Genomic DNA, 21,871 nt, shown 5'->3' with positions numbered 1-21,871 from the left:
AAGTTCCATTGCAATGCAAAATGAAGTTCCATTGCTTATCAGTGAATTGTTAGTAGTTTTATCACCCTGAGGATTTCACAGAGATGTTTCACTTAAAAAAAAAATCCATTAAAATTAGTTCAAAGAGAAAGACAATAGCGTGGTGTTACATGGTCGTTTTTCAGTGCTGTATGTGAAAGGAGAGACTCCTACAGTAACTCCCATTATGGGTAATGAGAGTTAGCATCCAGACTAATCTAAACCCCCTGAGGGTTGAATTTAAAACCATGATAGCAAAGCAATTCTAAGCCACGAATGAACCCCTGAATTACTCAAACCTACATTTCCCAGGTATTAAAAATAGAAGAGAGTTAAATTTTTGTTGTTGTTTTAAACTACGCTTTACTGGAAATAAAAAAAAAAAAAAACAGGAAAAGGCTCAGAGGACATTCACAGAACATCAAACTTCCTGTCAATTTATAGATTGACTATAAATCCTGGGTGTAATTTTAATGGCAATTTTAATACAGAAATTTAAAATTGGGTCTGTATTTTTCAGTTGCTATGTTAAAATAAAATAGAAACTGAGGACATTTCTTATAATTCAACTTAAACTTTGGTTTTGCAAATTTAGGGACACAATTAAATGGAGTCCCTTATCCAAACCCCAGCCTTGACCAGCCTTAAAGCACTGGAATAATGAACAATGAAAAAATTATTATTTACTATGGTCCACAACCAAATGCATGCATTTTTCTGACTTTCACATCATTTTGCTTTAGTCTTCACAACAACTAGGGAGGTGGTTAGGGGTAGTACATTTATTTTCTCATGAGGAAGCAAAACAAAAAAGATAAGTGACTTTATTAAGGTCCCCCAGATAGGACTAAAATCTGGTTCTCCAACTCCCAGTTGGAAAGCTCACTGGTGATTTGAACAAGTTCAAATGGTTCTGCATGTAAAGAAGGTCAGTGGGGCACTAGACTCATTGGCAGGCAGAGGGGTTCCTTCTCCTCCGGGGAGTTGTAAACAAGGAAACCAGGAAGATAACTGCAAGATTTGGTGGGGAGTAGTAAAGATGTTGAGTAGTAGTCAGACTCAGAACAAATTTCTGAGGGAGAACCTCCACATACATTTTAATTGAGAATGTTATCAACTGCATATTCTGGCCCACCATCTCCATGAGGGAGGACCCACAGGAAAAAAAATTACTCTCTAATCTCTCGAGTTGGGAATATTTCTGCATTTCCTGAGCAATTATTTTATTTTTACCTCATGAATGGATGTTCTTTTCTTCTTTAAATTGCTACTAGAAAGTTCAAGGCAAACTTTGTGACCCATCTCTACTAAGAACGCATGCATTTTGTATCTATTTCATTTACATATCTCCTTCTGACTCCATCTTATTTTCTTTCCTTTATTTTCTTCTTGATGTTTGTTTGTTTGCTTATTTTTAAAGCATTTAATATTACTAAAATTTCCCTACCATAGTCAACATACATATAATTTTTAACATAGTCTAGAAATCAATAGACAAACTAAAATTGTCTAATGACAAGTGCCTCAACTACCATTCAAATAGCAATAAACTGAAAAGAGGTTTTGTCAAAAGGATTACTCAGAAAGAGATGGACATTGACTTATAGATGAATAACCTGTGAGCCTGAGAAACCAAGATAAAGCTATAAAGATCTGACTGAAGGTCTGAAGAACCTGCATGCAGAGCAGCTCTAGATTTCCTGAAGAAGGCAAGACAGTGGCAGATACAATTTTGAGAATTCAAAGCTCACCAGTTGATGCGATATCAAAGCCTTCTGTTAATTTTTGATGTTTATGGACTATAAAATATTGCCCTAGACAGCAGAGTTCAGAGGAGAAAAAACAGATTTTATAGGCCTGCCTGAAATCCACATGGAAATCAATGAAAACTGTTTCTGGGGGTAACTTTCATCTTCAAAATGCCTGTTATTCTTCTTTCAGAACAAATCCCTTTGGAATGATAAATATCAATAGTGCATCCAAATGTTTGTATGTGGAAATGTGTGTAGGTGTATAAAAATCCAGGTTGACACTAATCTTAACCACACACTATACTGCCTGGTGTTAGAAATTATCAAATCATTCTATTTGTTAATGAGGAATCTTATTTAAAAGCTAAGCTGGTCAAAGGGGCATTCAACCCTTTGTTGCTCATTTAATAAATTCACCTAACAAATACTCATTCAAGAGGTACTCACTGAAAACCAACCACGTGCTACATGCAGTCCCAGGCAGTACAGATGCAGTAGTGAACAAACCAGCAACAATCCCTTCCTCAAGGAGCTTTAGGCTCTACTCAGCCCAAAGCATTTAGTAAGTCAACCAAGTAGTAAGGAATGCAGTAAATTAGAATCTAAGTGTTAGAAAGGAAAACAACGCAGGAGGTGAGGTGGGTTGTTGTTGCAATTTTAAAGAAGATAATGGGGAAGAACATCTGAAGGGAGTGACAGAATATGGCTTGCATATGGCAGGGGGGATAGAATTCCAAGCTATTCTGTGTTCCCTACTGATGACAGCAGAGAGTAAGGCTTGCACCTTATTGTCCAAAAGGATCATCCCTTTCAGAAGTTACCAAGTTTTATCATTTTACCATGATAAAGTTTTCATTTTATCCTATTCGTCAATGATAAAATGATTATGACAACACAATAAAAGTCACCAAAAGCAAAAAGTCAATGAAATATAGAAATAGCAGAGTACAGGTTTGGGAAAATACAACACTTCAAAGCAGGACTACTGGGAAAGTTTTAAGACTCTAGGGAGAATAAATCCTATGACACCTTACTAATGATACATAAAGGCTTGCTGCACATGAGAAGGCAACCAGAGGTGGCAGAAGGAATGATGAAATGAGAATCAAGAACCCTGAGCAAAGTCGTGACTTCTATGAATTAGAACCACCTACTGGCCTGAGACTCAGCTTTCCCATTTAAACTTTTCATAGATTGTGAGGATAAAACAAAACAGTATCTCTAACAATGCTTTGCTGGTTATAAAATAGTATATTAATATAAGAAATTAATAAGGTGTATGTGTATTTATATACTCTCCACCATCACCCCCCCCCCCACACACACACACACACATATACAAGAGGGGAATACAGATGGGCAGATTATTGCGTATACCCTACAGCTAGGATTCCTCTTTACTGTATGTTCTGAGAAATGAACTGGTGTCAGGAAGCTGCCATTTCTACTTGCAAAGGAGTTCTGTTTTAATTCTTTGGTGAATCTACCACTAAGCTAGACTCAAAGCCAATGAGTTACAAATAACCATGTTTGATCCCAGAGGTACACTGGTGGTTTTTGCCCATCATCTTCCTCTTTCTAAAACCAGGGCTGTTACTGAGCCTATATACTCTGACATGCCCATTCCTATTATTAAAATGTTGGACTACTTCTGTACTTATTGTTCCCGGAGTGGTGTTCACCATGCTTCAATCTCCTCCCAAGGGACTCCCCAGACCTCTCCATAAACTTGAGATTAATAGGTTGATATTTGGCAGAGCAGGAAAACTTGCAAGAACTTACCTCCAAAGCTCCCATTGGTCATTACATGTCTAATACTAATTAATACATATAATAACCAACTTCCATGCCTACCACATATCCATCTACATCCTGACCCCTAATTATGGTTACATTCAAACCAAACCAAGACACCTGAAGCATTTTTAAACACTGAAGCAGAACTTTCATGAAAATAGCCTAGATTCCAATACTAGATAGCTAATATTGTAGAGACTTTTTCTAGGGGTAAGGCCTATTCAGGATTTATGCCTAAGAGTTATTTGTAAATTTATATTCATTTTTTCAGTCAATTAGTTTGAGCAAGGAAATGGGAGCTAAGTAAATAAATCAGATCATTAACTTGCAATTAATATAAATTATTCTAATTCTAAGAATTGAACATATATACAAATTATGTACATATAATAAATAAGAATATACAAAATGCTCTATTAGGAAAAGAAAGCTACCTTGAATTACTGTGTTCTTTAAAATCCATACTCAATAGATTTTAACAGTTTGATGTGTATGAAAATATAGGGTAAACATTAAGTGTCTACTGATGTTCTAATAAATCTATTTTCATAGCAAATGGAAATTAGAATACCTTCTGCATTATTTGAGTTAATTATGTGATATTTTTTAGGAATAATGATGTATTATCCCATTCATTACTTCTAATTATGTTTTATTACAAGTGCAAGGCTAAGAACACATGACCAGCTTTTTCCTGTTCCTCACAATCTGATGACTTGCATGGAAAGCAGGTCAAAAATATGCCAAATATGTAATGAACAGAATTCAATGTTAACCATGACAGTTTAAAATTACCTGAGGAAAGTGATAAACGGAAATAAACAAAAGTAGAGAATAGCTTCTACATTATTGGATATCTATTTTAGCAATTAATATGAGCAACATTCAAGGTGTTATTTTGATACCTATAATTATCATCCAAACATTTGCTATAGCTGGAGAGAGTGAGCATGTCTAATATTCCCCCACTCCTCTCACACTTTAACAGAAGTACATTCTGTGTAGACTTACAGACTGTAAAGATATCATTTTCTGGTTGTAAAATTGTTTCTATAGTCTTCATGCATTTCTGAGAGAAATGCCCTGATCAAATTAGTCATTTGGCTTCTCCACCAATGCATAAACATAGTCACATCAGCCAATCCCAAGCTATGGTCCTGAAGCTAGAAGGCAAATTCTATTATTACGTGGAAGAGGCCAAGGTCAAGAAAATATAATCAAAACTAAGTAATTAAGCAGAGGATCAGGTAAACCATAAGGCCACCAGGAGTGTGTCCTCGCCAGAGAGAAAGCAGCAAGGAGCCAGTAGAGTCAAAAGAGAAAGACAGTGGTTAGAAAAAAGCAGTGTGAATGAGATCTGGAGACCAATATTTTCATGCTTCTAGCCTGCCATTTCATGGGCCAGTCACCTTCACTTAAAGAGGTCAAGCAAAGTAAACAAAATCTACCATTTTTCTCCATCCAATTTCAAACATTCCTTGCACATATATAAAGCACCTATTTAATTCCTTCAGTGTTGGATTACAATAATCCAACATTCTGTCTATAATAAAAAATATAAAGATGATAGTCTCAACTCCAGGAGTAAAAATAAACTAAAGAAACAAAGAGCCTGGCAAGGATGCTCCTCTTTCTACTCTGCTACCCATGCCAGTTACTGCCCACTGACCCTACATGCAGCTTCAAAATCCTCCTCAACACTATCCATTAATTCTTCAAATTATAAATCAAGATGGATGACAGCCACACAGGTTTGCCTTGCAATGGGGGTTGACAGGAATCTCTGTGGCAGATTCTATATACTGAAAAAAAGATGTTGGTCAACTTAGATCTGACTATAAGAAAAGCAACTTGCCTGATTATAGCTCAAAACAAAGGATAGGAAGATGGTCTTTGAACATCTCTCCAAGAGTATTTTAAGCTAGCTGATAAAGAACAAGCACCTAAGGGGGAAAAAGACATGCAGTAGTGTGATTTTAAGAGCAAAAAAAAAATTATCTTTAAGAATAAATATATCAAAATAGTGCTTGTATCATTTCGTTTTTACAGGAAGATTTAAAAAGTAACTCTTTTTAGAAATGAAAGATTATCAGATCACTAATAACTGCAGTTTCCTGAACAATTAAAAGAATTCACAAGATTACAACCTACTCAGGAAATGACAAATATTTCTGATTTTTACAGAAGGACTAAAAGGGTACTTTTATCTATAGCATCTGTTCTGTAAGAATCACTGTAAGTAACGAAGCTATTTTTATTAGGTTTTTTTTTTTTCATTTATTTCAGTAGTACTCTAAGTGGAAGTGGTCTGAAAACAGAGAAAACTTAACATCATTTCATTCAGAAAGGTAAAATTTTGGATTAAAAGACATTTGTCAGAGTATTCTTTTTTATCTATTGAGTTTGGATCTCAGAGCACAATTTCTATTGTACCAAATACCTGTTTCTAATGAGTCAGCAGAAATGCCCTTTAAGTTACCCTAGTCTAATTTTTCATAAATACACTTTGTAAGGTTGTCCTCAATGCATCATCTTAACATTGTTTGGTCCTGATAACATTCTGTGCAATGCTCCTGTTTAAAAATATCTGCTCTTTTAAATAACCGATTCAATAAACTGTTGACAAATGGTTTGTTTAATATAGCATGGCCAGCAAGCAAGGTTTGTCTCTGTCATTATATACCTCATTCAATCCGGCCACAAATGTTGCTGGGTTCCCCTTATGTTAGAGAACCTTATGCCATTCTGAATAGCAATCCAAAGATCAATAATAATACACTGTCTGCTGAAAACAAAGGGACATAACAAATGAATATTTTTTTTACAAGAAAAGCTCCAGACCCCAAATGGATTTCACTAATGTTCAAATTCATTTTTCAGGCTCAACCCAAGATGAGAGATAGACACAGAACAATGTAAGGGGGTGGAGGGGAGGGAGAAATATTAATTATATTGGTTCAAATTTACTTAAGCCATGAACAAAAGCTGGGCTGCACTGAAGTACATGAATAAAATGTTCACTACAGAATTCTGAAAATGCAATCTTCAAAATGCTGCTGTTCTCCCACCAAGACATTCTGATAAACATTTTCTGGCAACAAGAAATTAATGGTTTAAAGACATTCTGACATATTTTTCTAGAGCGCTGCACCACAGAAGCCAAAGGCTGTTCATTCTGTTTTAAACACTGCTTGAAGTGAACAGAAGTGTTTGCTCTAGGTGGGGGCAAGGAGGGATTGAAGTAGCTCTTTTGAGTATGAAGCAAATAGCCTTGCTTCAAAAGCATGTATTTGGCCCCTGATCTCATATTGCATTTCCTTCTCTGAAAACCCAGGAAAAAGTCAGTGAGCACAGCTATAAGAAAAAAGGGTTGAGGAGGGAGTAAAATGTTAGAGAGGACAGAAGTTCAAAGATGACATTTACAAGTTTCTCATGAATGGCACACACTCCCCAAAGGACACCTGAATCAGTTGGAAAAAAAAAAAAAAGTACATCAGAAATACAAAATGAAATGTTCCATTACACCCCAAAAAACAAACTTGTCTACTGACCATGTGCAAGAAATGGGAAAGAATAGTTTCCCATCTGCCATCAATTCACTTAACTCAGTGCACTCATAACAGAGAAATGGGAAACAGGACTGTAACCGAAAAAGCATAATAGGGAAAGTGGGGAAAATACAGGTCAGAAATGATGCTAAAAATCTAAGATAAAATGGTGACAAGATTTTTCTTTGTGCATGGAAATACTGAAAAGAAGAGACTTTAGCATACTTTTTGCTTGCCTATTCCATTAATTTGAATGATCCATATGTTTCTGATTTTACAGTTTCATTTTAAATTTGTTCAACATAGAGCTACAGGATGCTAAGAAAAAAGGGAATCAGGAGAGCAGATCTTGCCCTGTGCCTTCCTGGGAGCTAATGATCCAGTACAGAGACAAACAGGAACGAGCATAGTTCTGACATGAGACAGACTGGGTTAAGTGTTTGGCACAGTGCCTGGAACAGAGTAAGAGCTCGGTAATAAACTGTTGAATGAATCAACCCATGAATAAGAACAAAGTATTACAAACAAACACAAAGAATTTTTTTTTCTTAAATGAATAGGACAGACATGGAAGTGTTTTAGTTGAAATGAAAAGGATGGGAACGCTCTCAAGGTGAAGACAGTGATAGGGGAAAGCATGGTGAAGAAAAAGTACAACATATGTCTGGGAAATAGCTGGAGAAGGGGTAGATTTGAACCAACATGATGAAAGCCTTTCAAAATTATGCTAAGGAGTTTGGATTGCATTGTTGAGAAAACTAGATATTCATGAATGGTTTGGAGGCAAGTGAATAGGAGAGTGATAGGATCAGAGGGGTGCTTTAGAACGAGAAGTAGGTTGGATTGGAGAAGTTCAGCATCATGGAGGCTGCGAAAAGCTAGATGACTCCAAGGCGCTAGGCTAGGGCAGGCAGAATGGATGGGGCAGGGGTGGGGGTGGGAAAACAGCAAGTTAAAATCCACTACAGAGATCTCGCCTATTATTTTATGAAATGTTAGCAGGCAGAGGGATACACAACTTCGATTCCCAAATCTCAGGACAAAAGAATATAACTTTCCACAAGCAAATGAGTGCCTTATTAAATTTTTTCTCATAATTGTAACTTAACAGAGTTTACAAAGGTAAAGTAAAATAAAAGTTAGAAAATCATCCTACAAAGTGAACAGTCCAAATATATTATCTACTGGCCCAGAGACCATTTTAAACACTGTAGATGTGAAATAGCCTTATAGAGTGTACTGATTACAAAAACATCCCATTTATCATTGTTCTCATCCACAGAAAGAGCATGTCCTTTTTGCTACCTTCTAAACAAACTGAGCTTTGTTAATTTTAATAAAATGTTCCCCATGTCTTGACATTAACTCAGACATGTTAACTGGCCAGGACTTATTTCCAAAATGGCAATTATAGTGCCATCGGGGGGAAAAAACAAAACACCATATTTCACTAATTGCTCACTACACAGTATAGACATTTCCTTAAAATCAGACTTTTCACTTTCTTTTGAGTTCAACACATAAATACCCCACGTCTTACACATCCTGCTTTCAGATGTCATTCAAAAGACCACGGAAAAATCAATTTATTTATTATCAAGATATGAGTAAAAATACCACGAAGCAAAATTCATTTCATTACTAACTATTAAAACATAGGTATGTCTCTAAAACTACACATTCTCTCAGTACAAGGCATTAAGATTTACTTGTCTAAATTCAAATTTTCATATGACGTTCTTTTAGTTCAATACTATAAGTCAATTAAAGCCAGCAGCTAGAAAGAGATGCATTTAAACCATATTCCTGTGATGTCTGCATTTACAGATACTTTGGTTAAAAAGTATTCCCAAAGAAAAAAAATCATCACAGACTTATAGTGAATCCATACAATCAAATAAAATTCTTCTGTTATTGCAAGAACTTCAAAGTCTTTTAGACAAATTCCATACAAAATAGATGTGCAACTTAAAACTTGTTCAATTTATCAAGTCCTTTCTAAAGCATTCTAGTTTGTGTGTGTGTTTGTTTTGTTTTATACTTCAACAGACAGAAGAATCTAGTTTTATAATATTGAATATTTATACTTTAGATTCTATTTTACTTTTTTTAAAATTTTAAATATTTAACAATAATGAAGAAAATATCTACTTAACATTATTAGTTTATTGCTATGATCATTATTTCTATTTAGCAAAATTCAGATTCAAGGAATTTGGAGTCTCTCATATAATCGCAGTACTTTTGCTATGTGTTTTCTCATCAGCATGTTTTTGCTGTGGTTTTTATGCTTCAGTATATCATCGTTACATAGTGAAGAAGGAAGATTATCCATCACGTTCTCAAGCACTTTGAAAATTTTCAATTTAAAAAATGTAAATTTCTCTAAAAAGATTTTAGCATCCTTGTAGATTCAATATTAGTGAGAAACTCATTTCAAAGTGAAATCCTGTCTCAGAGTGCAAAAAATTCTTATTAACTTAAAATACAAAATTTTCTATTTTGTTACCCTCTACATAGCAAACTAAGATAGCAGGAAAAGGGAAAATTTCTGAAGTGTCCATATAAAATTTAAATGCACACAGTCAAGGACTGATACTTTCAACAACATAAAAATAACCCCCTAGAGCATTTCACAAATTCCTGCCACTCTCACTGCAAAAGAATAAAGAAGTCCAAAGGAGATAAGCCTGCAACCCAGTGGTCAGGACAGAAAACAAAGCTACCGCCAATGGCACTGAACACTAAATAAAAGCTGAGAATTTTTCCCAGGAAAAAAATGTTTTCAGTTCATAACATAAAAACAAAAAAACTTTCATGCATAAGTACTTTCATGTGGATAAATTTAATTAAAATGTGTCTTGAATGATCCCCAAGAGGTAAAGAAACACAGTCTCAAATCATCACATAAGATGTCACCACATCACAGAGATGTCATCTAATTTCTAACCTACCATTAAAACTCACAATGGACAAACTGAAAATAAAGCATTCAGGATATTCATTAGGCCCAGTGTAGAAGCACCCATTTATTAACATAGCTACAGTGGTGAAAAGGTCAAACAAATATTCACCTCCAAAGTTGTGGTTGCCAAGCAACTCTTTTCAGAAGTTCTGCAACATTGATCAAGCAAATATGCTTGATTACTGGTGCCAACAACAGGTTTCAAAATAAATGTAACATCTTACCTGGTTTCTCCAAAGGTTGGGAAGAATTCCTAGCTTACCTTTTTCTGTTTGGACACTGGAGGCAAATAATGTATTCTTTTGTTGGTTAGGTGTGGAGGATTTTTCTTTCCCTCACTTAGAAAAAAGGATACGTCCTGGTACCACAGGCTTCCTGTTCACAAGGGCAAAGGACAGTTCTGTTTTGAAAAACACCACAGACGGCTTGATGAGATGTTGGCCAAATCTGAACGACATTTCCTCACAGTTAAAGTCTGAAAAAGAAGACAATTTAGGAAATGGATATTTCCATTTTAAAATAAGAAACTTGGATCATATATCACTTTAAGGAATGCAAACTCAATTATTATAGATTCTTAGTTGCAAAGAAAGACATCATTTAAATTGTTCTCCATTCAAAGTCCACTAAGATATTTTCTGGCTAAGCGCTCCTAAAATATTCCACTCTTCTTATATGCCTTATCCTGAGTAGGGTTAGTGTTTTCAAGCAGAAGCTTGCATGGGGAAATAAGAGTGTTGCCTCATAAATCCCTTTGTACTCAAATAAACTAGGTTCTACTTACCAGACAATTTTTATTTCACCCATTAATTTGGTCACCTTTGCTAAGTTGAAAAATTTCATTGTTAAGCATCACTATACTTCTTTGGTTTCTTAAATACATTTTCAAATGATTTTATCTTTGTTTCTATAACAACAATGTAGAAAAAAAGTATAGATACTGTTTGATTTTGCTTGCAATTACAAAAACATATGAGTGCTCCTGGAGAACTAATATAGTAAACTTTCCAAACTCAAACAGAAAAAAAAGAGAAAAAAGAAGAAAGGGCCAAATTGGAGTTTAACATGGGAATAACTTGTGGTTGACGCAGAGTGGGGGTACACCAAGATATGCAAAGTGTTCCACATATCTCTTTCTGGGTATAGTCGGAGACGGGGTTAAATCAAGATGTGGCCCGTTGGCATCTAGGGTGAATCAAATCCATCCAGTACACAGACCACAAGGAATGATTTTCCATCAGTCAGATGCAAATACATCTAGTGACTAAGACATTGTCTTTGGGAGACCGCTTCATTTTTCTAATTCAGGAGCCATCCTACCACAAAACCGATAAATCTATGGAAATAGGATTACAAAAAGGATAAAGTCAGAAAATGGCTGGCTATTTTATAAAGCATACCAATAAATGTATAATTATTCAATGATTCTAATGTTCTCAATGGCACAAAAGACAGAGGCTATGCAAATGTCATCTGTTTAGAAGCACCCGCAGAACCAGGACTTGGCATACACCAGATACTGAAGAAATAAGATGGATGGTTGCTCCAATAGTGCAGATACCAGTTTTAAGAACATGTACAGCTATCTTATAAAATTGCAGGGTCAGTAAGAATGTAAAAAACCCTCTAAACCAGTGGTTTTCAAAGTGTGGTTCCCAGATCAGCAACATCAGGATGACATGAGCACTTGTGAGAAATGCAAAAATCTCAGGTCCCACTGCAAACCTACTGAACTAGAAACTCTGGGAGAAGAGTCCAGCAATGTGTGCTTTAATAAGTCATCCAAGTGAATCAGAACCATTGGTCTAACTTGATTATCTGCCCCAATCCTAGATCCTGCTACAGAATCCCTGCCAAAGGGCTGGCTAGCCCATTTCTGAACATTACCAGTGATGGAAAGTTCACTACCCATTCTGCCTAAATAGTCAGCTCCATCAATCATAGTTTCTCTTCATACCAAGTTCATCTATTTGTCATGGATTTATTCCTTGAGGCCATATGAAACAAAGGGCAGGGCTTTAGATATTTGGGATTGGCCATTCTTCATTTTCCTCAGTTTTTCTTTTTTCTAAGAAAAACATTTCAACTACTCTACAAACGGCATTGATGCAAGTTATTAATCATGTACGGTTTTGCTTTCTCATCATTCACTCCCTGTAGTTCTGTCCATACCACCATGATTTGTCTGGGGATATTAAATGCCATATGCTATATTGTGGGGCTATTCCCACTCTCTAGTTCTAGGGATGGGCAAGTGACTATTAGTCCTCTGTCACTACACTTGTTTTAAGAGTGGGCAAAGGACATAAGATAAGACAATCAAAGACAAGGATATTGGACAAAGGATTATTGCTGTCTGTTGGTCATGATGGCTGAGGTGGCCAAGCTAGTAGGAAATGACCCTGGAATAGCTAGAGGTTATATTAAAAAGAGTCTGCCTAATATTAGCAGCAACACCAAGGTGAGCCAAGCCAGAACTGATGGAAAGAGCCATAGTAGATGGTATTGTTTGAGCACCTGCAACTAACAAACCTGAAAGGAGTAATGTCCCAGAAGTTGGTTTCACCTTAAGGACAATTGCTTAGAACTGATTTGAGCATAGGCTCTCATTCATGGGCTACTATCATCATGTGCCTATGAAAGTCTTTTCTTTCGGTTTTCATTTTTCTTCTTCTTAACACTTTCCCCTCATCTTCTATGCTCAGCCCCTTTGCCTCCCTTCCCACCACCACAAGTACTCATTTTTTCCATAATTAATGTACTGTTGTAATCCTCTTTACATGTTTGTTTACATTTATTTATAGTTTAAAAATATATGGCTCTTGTTGATGGTTTTTATAAATTATCTAAGGCTTTAAATCTCAAAACTCATCTACCTTTTTCTCTTATTGTTTTAGAGACTTATCCAGGTTGCTATAAGTTGTTATACTTCATTTTTTCTCACTGCTCTTTCCTCTTGCTGCATTCCATTGTAATTTTCCTTGTCCAATCCTCTAATGCCAAAGAGATAGCTTGACTCCAGTCTTTTATTGCAAATAACATTGAGACTTCCATTCTTGCATATATTGTATATATTTCCCTGGGTACCTATGCTAGTGTCCCAATATTGAGTTTTGGGTTCTGCCCTACTTAGATTTTCATATATATACATATATATATACCAGTTTGCATCCCCAGCAGCAAGTGAGGATTTTCTATATTCCCACATCCACGTCAGCCCTTAATATTATTTGATTTTATTCACTTTGGCCAACATGATAAATAAAAATGGCATTTAATTTTAATTTGCTTTTCTTGAATAATAACATATATATGTGTGTGCACGTTTCCCATTCTATGAATTGCCAATTTGTATATTTTCTATTGGCTTCCTCCCATTCTCCTCTATTTTCAAATTGGTCATGGTCTATTAAACACTACACTTATATTTTCACCATCTGTTAATTTCACTATTGTACCATCCATTGGAAAAAAAATCATTCATTTTGATGTGTTCAAATTCCTCAATTTTCTTTTCATGGTTTATGCTCTGTGGGTCTTATATAACAAATCCATCTCTATCATTAAGTTACAAAAAAATACATTCCTATATTTTCTTCTATCTGCTTTATATTTTTACCTTTAACAACTAGGTATTTAAACCATTTGGAGCTCTGTTTATATTGCGAAGTACTGAAATGCTTTCATTTTTCTCCATTTATGAGCCACTTTTCCAGCACCATTTTCTGGGAATTATTACACCAAGTTCCCATGTGTACATAGGAATGAGTCTGGACTCCTTACACTCTGGACTAATTCTATGCAAAATGCTATACAACAGGATTGTAAACTTTTTCTGTAAAGGCTATACATTCTCTGTTGCAACTATTCAACTCTGCCACTCAGTGTGACAATAGTCATAGACAATATGCAAGTGAATGAGCATGGCTATTTCCTAATAAAATTTGAAAAAAAAAAAAAAAAAAGAATACAGGCAGCAGCCCAGATTTGGCTTGAGGGCTGTAGTTTGCCATCTTGTGCTATAGAATATTAATACTTTGTGAAGAGAGCCTTCCTCTTTGTTTTCTTTATTTTCCCATATACATTTTAGACTCAATTTTGCCTCTTCAGAAAATGCCATGCTCAGATTTTGACTGGAATTTCACTGAATTTAAATTTCAATGGCAGAATACTGACATCTTCACAATAGTCAACCAAGTCATTTATTAACACCACATTTATGCTCTATAATACTATTACAACACTTGTAATAGTGTTTGTGTTTTTTGGGTTTTTTTCACATGGACAGGCACCAGGAATTGAACCCAGGTCTCGGCATGGCAGGAGAGAATTCTATAATAGAGTTTTAAATTTGCTTTATATGTTTTATGCATTTATTCCTAGATAGACTTCAGTTCATATCACAATTATAAATGGTATCTTATTATCACAATAATTTATAATTGATTACTTCTAATTCAGAGGAAAGTTGTTCATTTATATATGTCATTCTTATGGTTGGAAACCTTACTTTTTAAAAAAGTCTTAATTTTAATAAATTCTGTTTAGACCATAAATCACACATTTTTTTGTCCTTTGCCAATAATGTAGTATGTTGCAGTAATAGATTTTTTAAACGATTGAACCATCCTTGCATTTCCTATTATTAAACTTATTTATAGCATAATACATTTTAATACACTGCTAGATTTGATTCTTAGTGTTTTTCTATATCATAAGTGAAGTTGGTCAAAAACTATTTCTTTTTTAAATTAAACTTACTTGATTTATGTTACCAAGCTCAAATTTAATGGGGGCCATTTTCTTTGCTTTAGAACAGGTTGTATAAACAGGGATTTTCTGTTCCTTGCAAGTGAAGTAGAACCCACTTGTAAAACTATCTGGACTGCTTCTTTTTTATTGTAAGGAGGATGAATTCTGATAATCATTACAATTCATTTAATGACTTCTGATTTACTTAAGATTTTTTTCTTTCATCAATTTTTAGTTATATATTCTTTTCACATAAGTTTTCAACTTTATTGGTAAAAATCATATACTTTCAAACAAATTAAAAATACAATCCATAATTATTTCTTTAACTTACTTTGTATTTTATTTATTCATATACCTCTTTTTTTGTTCTTCTTCATCATTCTTACAATAGGTATATCTAACCTATTATTTTTTTCATAAAACCCAACTTTGGTTTTTATATATTTCTTTACTCTTATTTTTTCTTCCTCTTCTATAGTTTGCTCCATCTGTTTATCTACTCTCTCAGACTCCTCTGATATCTCTATTTCACTCTAAAAGCTTATTTTTATTCCCATGGGATTGTGGTCTGTCTTGGCTAAAAAGGTCTGAGGTGAGGAGCAAAAGTCCATGCCCTACCTGATAAGCTTACAGAAAGGTGAATGGAAGCAAGTTCCCAGGATTACATTTTGGGCTTAACATTTCTGATTCCTCTCTACCTCAGCTTAATCTTCCCCTCACTCCCTCCCTTTCCACGTCCCATGCTCACCTAGGAACTCACACATTTCTGTGACATTTCTTCTCATGAGTTTAGCCTGCCAATAATGTGAAAGGTTCATTGCTCTCTGAACTTGCTTTCTAGAATAGATCAACTCTTCTATTTCTGTCATAGCTAATGCATGTGATGCATTCATATACCTAAAAAACTACCTTTTCTTGAAATGAAGCATGAAGAGGAAGGACAGGCATTCAAGACACTTGGCTTTTAGTCTTAGCTCTGCCACTTTCTTCCTGATTCCCACAATTCACTGCACTTCTCATGCTCAGATATCTCATTTGAAATGAGAACATGATAGAGCATGTAAAGCATATTTCACTATGTTTGCCAAGTGAGGTAGGTACCTGAAAATGCTAATATTTTTTATACGTCTTCACTCAAATCTTCCTTCTTTAAGTGTGGTGAAATTTTGCTGATTTGTGCTGCTGGTAGACATGGTTCCTCAAGTTTTTTGTTTTTTTTTTTTTCTCCTCAAGTTTTAATTATAATAAAGAAGAAGAAAAAAAAATACTCCAAGAGCTATGAGGGACATGTAGGAAAAAGTGTAATAGCCAACACATTGTGATGGGAAGATTTGTACATCTCCAGAATCTGAAATATATCCCAGGCTAAGATATTAAATATTTTCCTCTAGAATGAAAATGGCAGAAAGCAATTTCATTTTAGGCCAAAGTAAAATTGCTGACTCTTTCCCACCAAACAAGAAGGCTGAATATACCAATACTCTATTAGATTATCAGGAGAAGTCAACTCCTGGGATCTCTGTTTCTTGGTAAATACGGTGATGATGGCTTCTGGCATTCAGAGAACTAAGTACTAGGTCATTCTAGTACCTCAGTCTAAGATATATGCATTTAAGACTTATTAATGGGCCTTAGCTATGACAGAAGTTTTTAATAGAAGAGTTGATCTATTCCAGAAAGAATGACTGAGCCCTTGATATTTTTCTTGATAAACAAACAACAGAAGTAGGTATATTAATACAAACCAAGGTCTATATTTCTAGCCAGTTAAATCCTTTTTTCTTTCTATATATAGTAATAACTTCTTTCATATGGCACTAAAAACATATTAATTCAAAGCATTTAATGAATTTCCATTTCACACCTTTTTAGCCATGGAAATTATTTGTACTTTCTCTCCACCACCTCCTGTAACTTACCTCTACCTCTGTAGTTCTTTTAACTCTTTCCACTTAGTAGCTTCACATTACATTTAAAGCAATTCACTTTTAGACTTAAGACTAAAGATCTAGGAAAACCTTTCATGGTACTCCTGAGAAGGTTCCGTCAATTTTAAGTGAAGGATGTAATAATACATATATCTTCTGGGATCTAGACTCTTTCAATTAGACACATGAATAATAAACCTCAACACTGAAATAACACAATCTATGGTAATCCTCTGACTAAACCTTTGTTAATAAATATCTAAAGACTACATTTTTCACTGGACTTTCAGCTTTCCTGGGAACATTCTGATTGTGACATAATTTTTTAAATTAGAGGGTTTATTTATAGTTTTATATAAGTAAATGTCAAGCTTCTTACTAATTAGCAAATTCCATAAATTTCACAGTAGTATGAATTTTCAAACTGTATAGTGAATTAGTATGAAAGAAAGGCGAAATAAAGAGATAATTAAAAGTTCCCTAGGGACACATATTTCTATAAAATTCAGCACAAGGCAAGTAAACAGGAACCCCTTTTGAGGGTGAATTTAGAAAGAATCACGAAAGATGTGCCACTTTCACTAAGAATGAGTGAAGCCATAACTAATATGGCACACCCTCAGAGCTAAATTCCCAGATGACATTTTCTCAGATTGCTACTCCTAAGTTTTCCCCTCTTGCTTTTTATTTTGTTAAACTCATTTATCCAGCAGCTTTCCATTTAATAAGGTTTTGCTATTTCCTTAATGATATTTCCACTTAAATTGCTTGTGCACTTTCTCTAGGTTTAGAGGACAATGCACAATATAAACTCAAAAGCTGACCCAAAAGGGGTCTCTTGTTGACCAAGTGTTTGTTAACATCCATTTCACTTTCCCCAGTAAGAACAGAGAGGGGTGGAAAACATCTGTCTAAATTATTGTTTAACTCCCAGCTCTATAATATAGGAGAAAGCGTGTCCCTGTTATGCCATTTCTTATGTCGTTGCATGAACATCATTGATCAGCTCTGCTTGTTTTTCAAGGTCCCCTTCAGTTGCTTAAGCCTGCTGCTAAGATGATGGTGTTTCCTGTGTTGGTGTCTGCACAATGGCATGTGGTCTTCTTTTTTCCTGAACTCACTATGCTGCTGGAGGCAGGCCAGAGCACTATGTTTAGAGAAGTCAAGTACAGACATTCCAAGATGAAGGCACCCAAAGGTTTCTGATGACAGTAAATCATACCCAAATTAAATTGTGTCATGGTATGGCCTGATGGGGAGCCTGACAGTATATAGTTTCTCTGCATACAATCAAGATAATACAATTTTCTTCCATTACTTTGGTTATTGAAGACACAATCCATTGAAGAATGGGGTTTTAACCAGTTAGTAATAATACATGTAGGAACACCTGTCCTGCCATTCTGTCATATTTATGGTACCTTGTACACACTCCTAACACAGCACCTCTCACACATACCATATTATGCATTTTCTTCTCCATCTTATATCACAGATCATGATCTCCTTAAGGGCAGGGAATATTATCTTAGGTTGAGGTCACCTATCAATTCCCTCCATGCCAAGGAGACCCAAGGAGCCAAATGAAGATCCAAGAAAAGTTTTATGAATGGCTAGGCAGTTCTTAGTAGTCTCTGAATTCAGCAAGTAAGCCCTAAATATTTTGGTTCAGTCCAAAGACCAGAATGGATATTCCTTTTCTTTCACTCCAGGTGAAGATTCCAGGCTCATATCACAGCTTGACCTGATTCTTCCCTCAGTTCCAGGCTGACAATGGTAAGTGGGGAGAATGAGGAAAGCTTTGACCAGCCTGCTTACTGTGTGGAAACTAATGAATCTACTGTTCCTGGGCATGGGCAAGTCCAAGAGAAAGAGGGCAGAGTGAAGCCTCTTTCCCACTTTCAGGCAAAAATTTTCCCACCTATTAGCTTGAGACCATGGACCAAAAGGTGCCAGCCAACACCTGGCAGGGCACTTGCTACTTCTCCTGATGAGGAAAGGGGGGAGAGAGAGAGAGAGAGAGAGAGAGAGAGAGAGAGAGAGAGAGAGGCAGACAGAGAGGTAGGGAGAAACAAGATGGGAGAGAGACAGAAACTAGAAAAAACAGTCCTTTTATAAGAATGAAGGAAGGTTTTCTTTTAATATTACCACATGCATAGCAGCCAGTGCAGAACCCAGCACATGGTCAATACCATAAACAGTAGTTGAATGGATAACTGATGAATGCAATTTGCCGTATTTCTATCATTTATTTAAAATGTGTTCATAATATAACTGCTATAAACTGAACCAGACCAATAGAGCACACTGCCCTAAAGCATGGACATATGTGCAGAAATTAGAGATCAAATTATCAATCAGACAGACGTCATAATGAGACCTATGTTATAGTTAATCTCATTTTGGAAACAAAGACAAAGCCAGTACCCAAGGCCAAGCTATTTTATATAGCTATTCTTCCAAAGTACCTTGAACACAAGATACAGTCACAATTTTTTCTTCATATCTTCTCTCCTTTTCCTTCTCTGATTAAGCCAGTTACAGTAAGTTATAGAAGTGGAGTCTCCTCATGAGGTGCTATTGACAGGACAAGAGCTAGTCGAAGAATGTTTGAACCACTTTTACCAGCCTCTGATGATGAGGAAATGGGAAGGAAAAAAAAAAAAAACTTCTATCATAGATCTTGAAATGAGCAAATCTGCAATAGCCATTTGGGCAGTGGATAAGTGAATAGCCCAATTCTTCTCACCAAGATGAAAAAAAGATGTTCAGGCCATTATCCAGCAGTGAAACTTGAAAAGGTAACTCACTGACTGAACTTTGTGCTTCTCATATCATTCAAATAAAAATGAGAGTTAGAGATGGAAGGACTGATGGCTCATTCCCTCTCAGGAATGTTTGTGCCTATGTTCTGAAATTCCAGCAGACAATTACTTCCTATCAAATGGTCTTTAGTAGCCTCTTGATAATAAAATAGACCCTGAAAAAAAGAAGGCCTCTTATCAACAAATCATTTACCATTATTAATAGTAAAACACACCCCATTTTTTTTACTTCTGACTATAGAAGTCTGAGAATCACCTATTAAAAAAAAAGACTGGGACATTACAGAGATGATACTGATTATCCATCTCTTAAGAACATTTGTCAGTTAATTTGGTTCACTAACTATTACCCTAAAATATGGTTTCCCTACTATTTTATCTGTGTTCTTATTCATTTATTCAACATATCCTCTATGGCAGGCCCTGTATTAGGTATCAGAGATACACGATCAAGAAAAAAGAAATGCCTTCATTATAATGGAACTCACAGATTAGGCTGACCCTGGACATGTGCAGCCAGGACAATTGTTTTAATTCTATAACAATTTGGGTGGGTACCCTTTGGAATTTTTAGGCAAGACAGTAACATGATCTGATTTCAATTTTGAAAAGATGACCCTGGGTTCCATGGAGAGAAAAGAAGGAGTTCGAACAGTAAACAGGCTAGAGAATTGAGCCAGAGGATAAATGGCTGAGAATGGAACTCCTGTGGTGGCAACAGATAGAGTGAGAAGTGATCATAATCTGGATATACACTGAAGAAGAACTAATAGGATTCACTGTTGGATTAAAATATGTGAGGGGTGGGTAGGTGGAGGGGAGTTAGGAAGAAGGGGCTGTCATGGTTAGGTCCATGTGTCAACTTGGCCAAGTGGTGGTACCTGTTTTTCTGGTTGGACAAGTGCTGGCTTGCGACGAGGACATTCCATAGAATTAAATCGTGATCATGTAAGCTGCATCCACAGCTGATTCCATTTGTAATCAGCCAAAGGGAAGTGCCTTCTGCAATGAGTGATGCTTAATCTAATCACTGGAAGCCTTATAAGGAGGATTCAGAAGAGACAGGCTTTCCTGTTTCGGCTGCTGAGCCTCTCTGTGGAGTCCGTCCAGACCCTCCATTGGTATCGTTGGCTTCACAGCCTACCCTGCGGATTTTGGACTCTGTGTTCCTATGGTCACATGAGACACTTTTATAAATTTTATATTTGCAAGTGTTCCTGTTGATTCTGTTTCTCTAGAGAACTCTAACTAATACAGGGGCCAAAGTAACAGTGAGGAAAATAACAAGACTAACTAGTGAGCACACTACCCATGCTATCCCCAAGCCACACAACAGTGAGCAGTAGCCAGGCTGATCTGAAATATAAATAAAATAATTTCATGAAAAATACAACTCTTCTAGTTGATAGGGAATGCCAAAACACCCCATTCCTCCTTCCATTTCTTACTACTGGATACCAACAAAGAAAAAAATACCACTGACTTAAGAAAGAGAGAAATTAATATTAAAAACCAAAATTATTCAGGAAGTAGTCTAGGCACATTCAGACAAAGCCAAGAGTAAAAAAAAACAAACAAACAACAAAAACTAAACACCTAAATATGCATGATAACTTTCAGGTGATGTTTGGCAATTAGAAATAGTTTGAAAATGGCTAGACTCCTCAACACTTTAGGAAATAGTTTGTATCTAACTAGTAAAGCAAGATGAACTAAGCCTGCCCCTGAAATTCAACCTTTAAGCCTGCAGAAAGGCCATTTTTAATGAGTTTCCTTTCAGTTCGAAACTGAGCTCATCTTTTTTAATTCAGTCTTTATTCAGTAAAAGAACACAAAGAGAAGTAGCCATTAAGACGTCAGCAGAGATCATCTTTACATATAAGAAATACAGCCTTCTTCTTGGAAGAGTCACCATAAAGCTTCAAGGAATTACTTCTTGGGTATTCTTTCTAGAAAACACATTTATGATCATTCATTACGATGAGGATTCTCTCTTTCCTTTCAGTAGTATTGTCGCTTTTGTGTCTTCCTAGTTCTGGTGAAAACAGGCACTCCAATAGCTATAGGCTTGCCTTCTTATTGCCTCTCTGTGGTCAAACCCCCAAAATTTCTCCTATTATAAATTATTTCTATGTGTGTTTTATACCCAGATTTAGCAGAGTGTTGACAAAGAGCAAGGTAACATTGCAGGCAGTATCTTTTAAATAGAATTCTATTTTAAGGATCCAAGATATGGAACAGTTGGTTTTGAATTTATAACTTTGATACCCTGTATTTCCTTCCA

At 35.7% G+C, this 21,871-nt stretch overlaps 1 protein-coding gene across 7 annotated transcripts in view; it reads right to left on the bottom strand.

The window, feature by feature from the left end:
* The window catches only part of FHIT (fragile histidine triad diadenosine triphosphatase), a 1,619,043-nt gene that overhangs the window by 840,228 nt on the left and 756,944 nt on the right, over positions 1-21,871 (bottom strand). For all 7 annotated transcript variants that reach the window (XM_077128814.1, XM_077128815.1, XM_077128813.1 and 4 more), the window contains one exon: positions 10,435-10,554. In XM_077128814.1, coding sequence (XP_076984929.1) covers positions 10,435-10,537 — 103 coding nt within the window. In that variant the 5' untranslated portion in view covers positions 10,538-10,554. The remainder of the gene's footprint in view (positions 1-10,434; positions 10,555-21,871) is intronic.

This window comes from Tamandua tetradactyla, chromosome 15 (genome assembly GCF_023851605.1).
Source record: "Tamandua tetradactyla isolate mTamTet1 chromosome 15, mTamTet1.pri, whole genome shotgun sequence".
NCBI lineage: Eukaryota > Metazoa > Chordata > Mammalia > Pilosa > Myrmecophagidae > Tamandua > Tamandua tetradactyla.
Note: the sequence above shows the minus strand (reverse complement) of the source record. Positions and strands in the feature narration are given on the sequence as shown.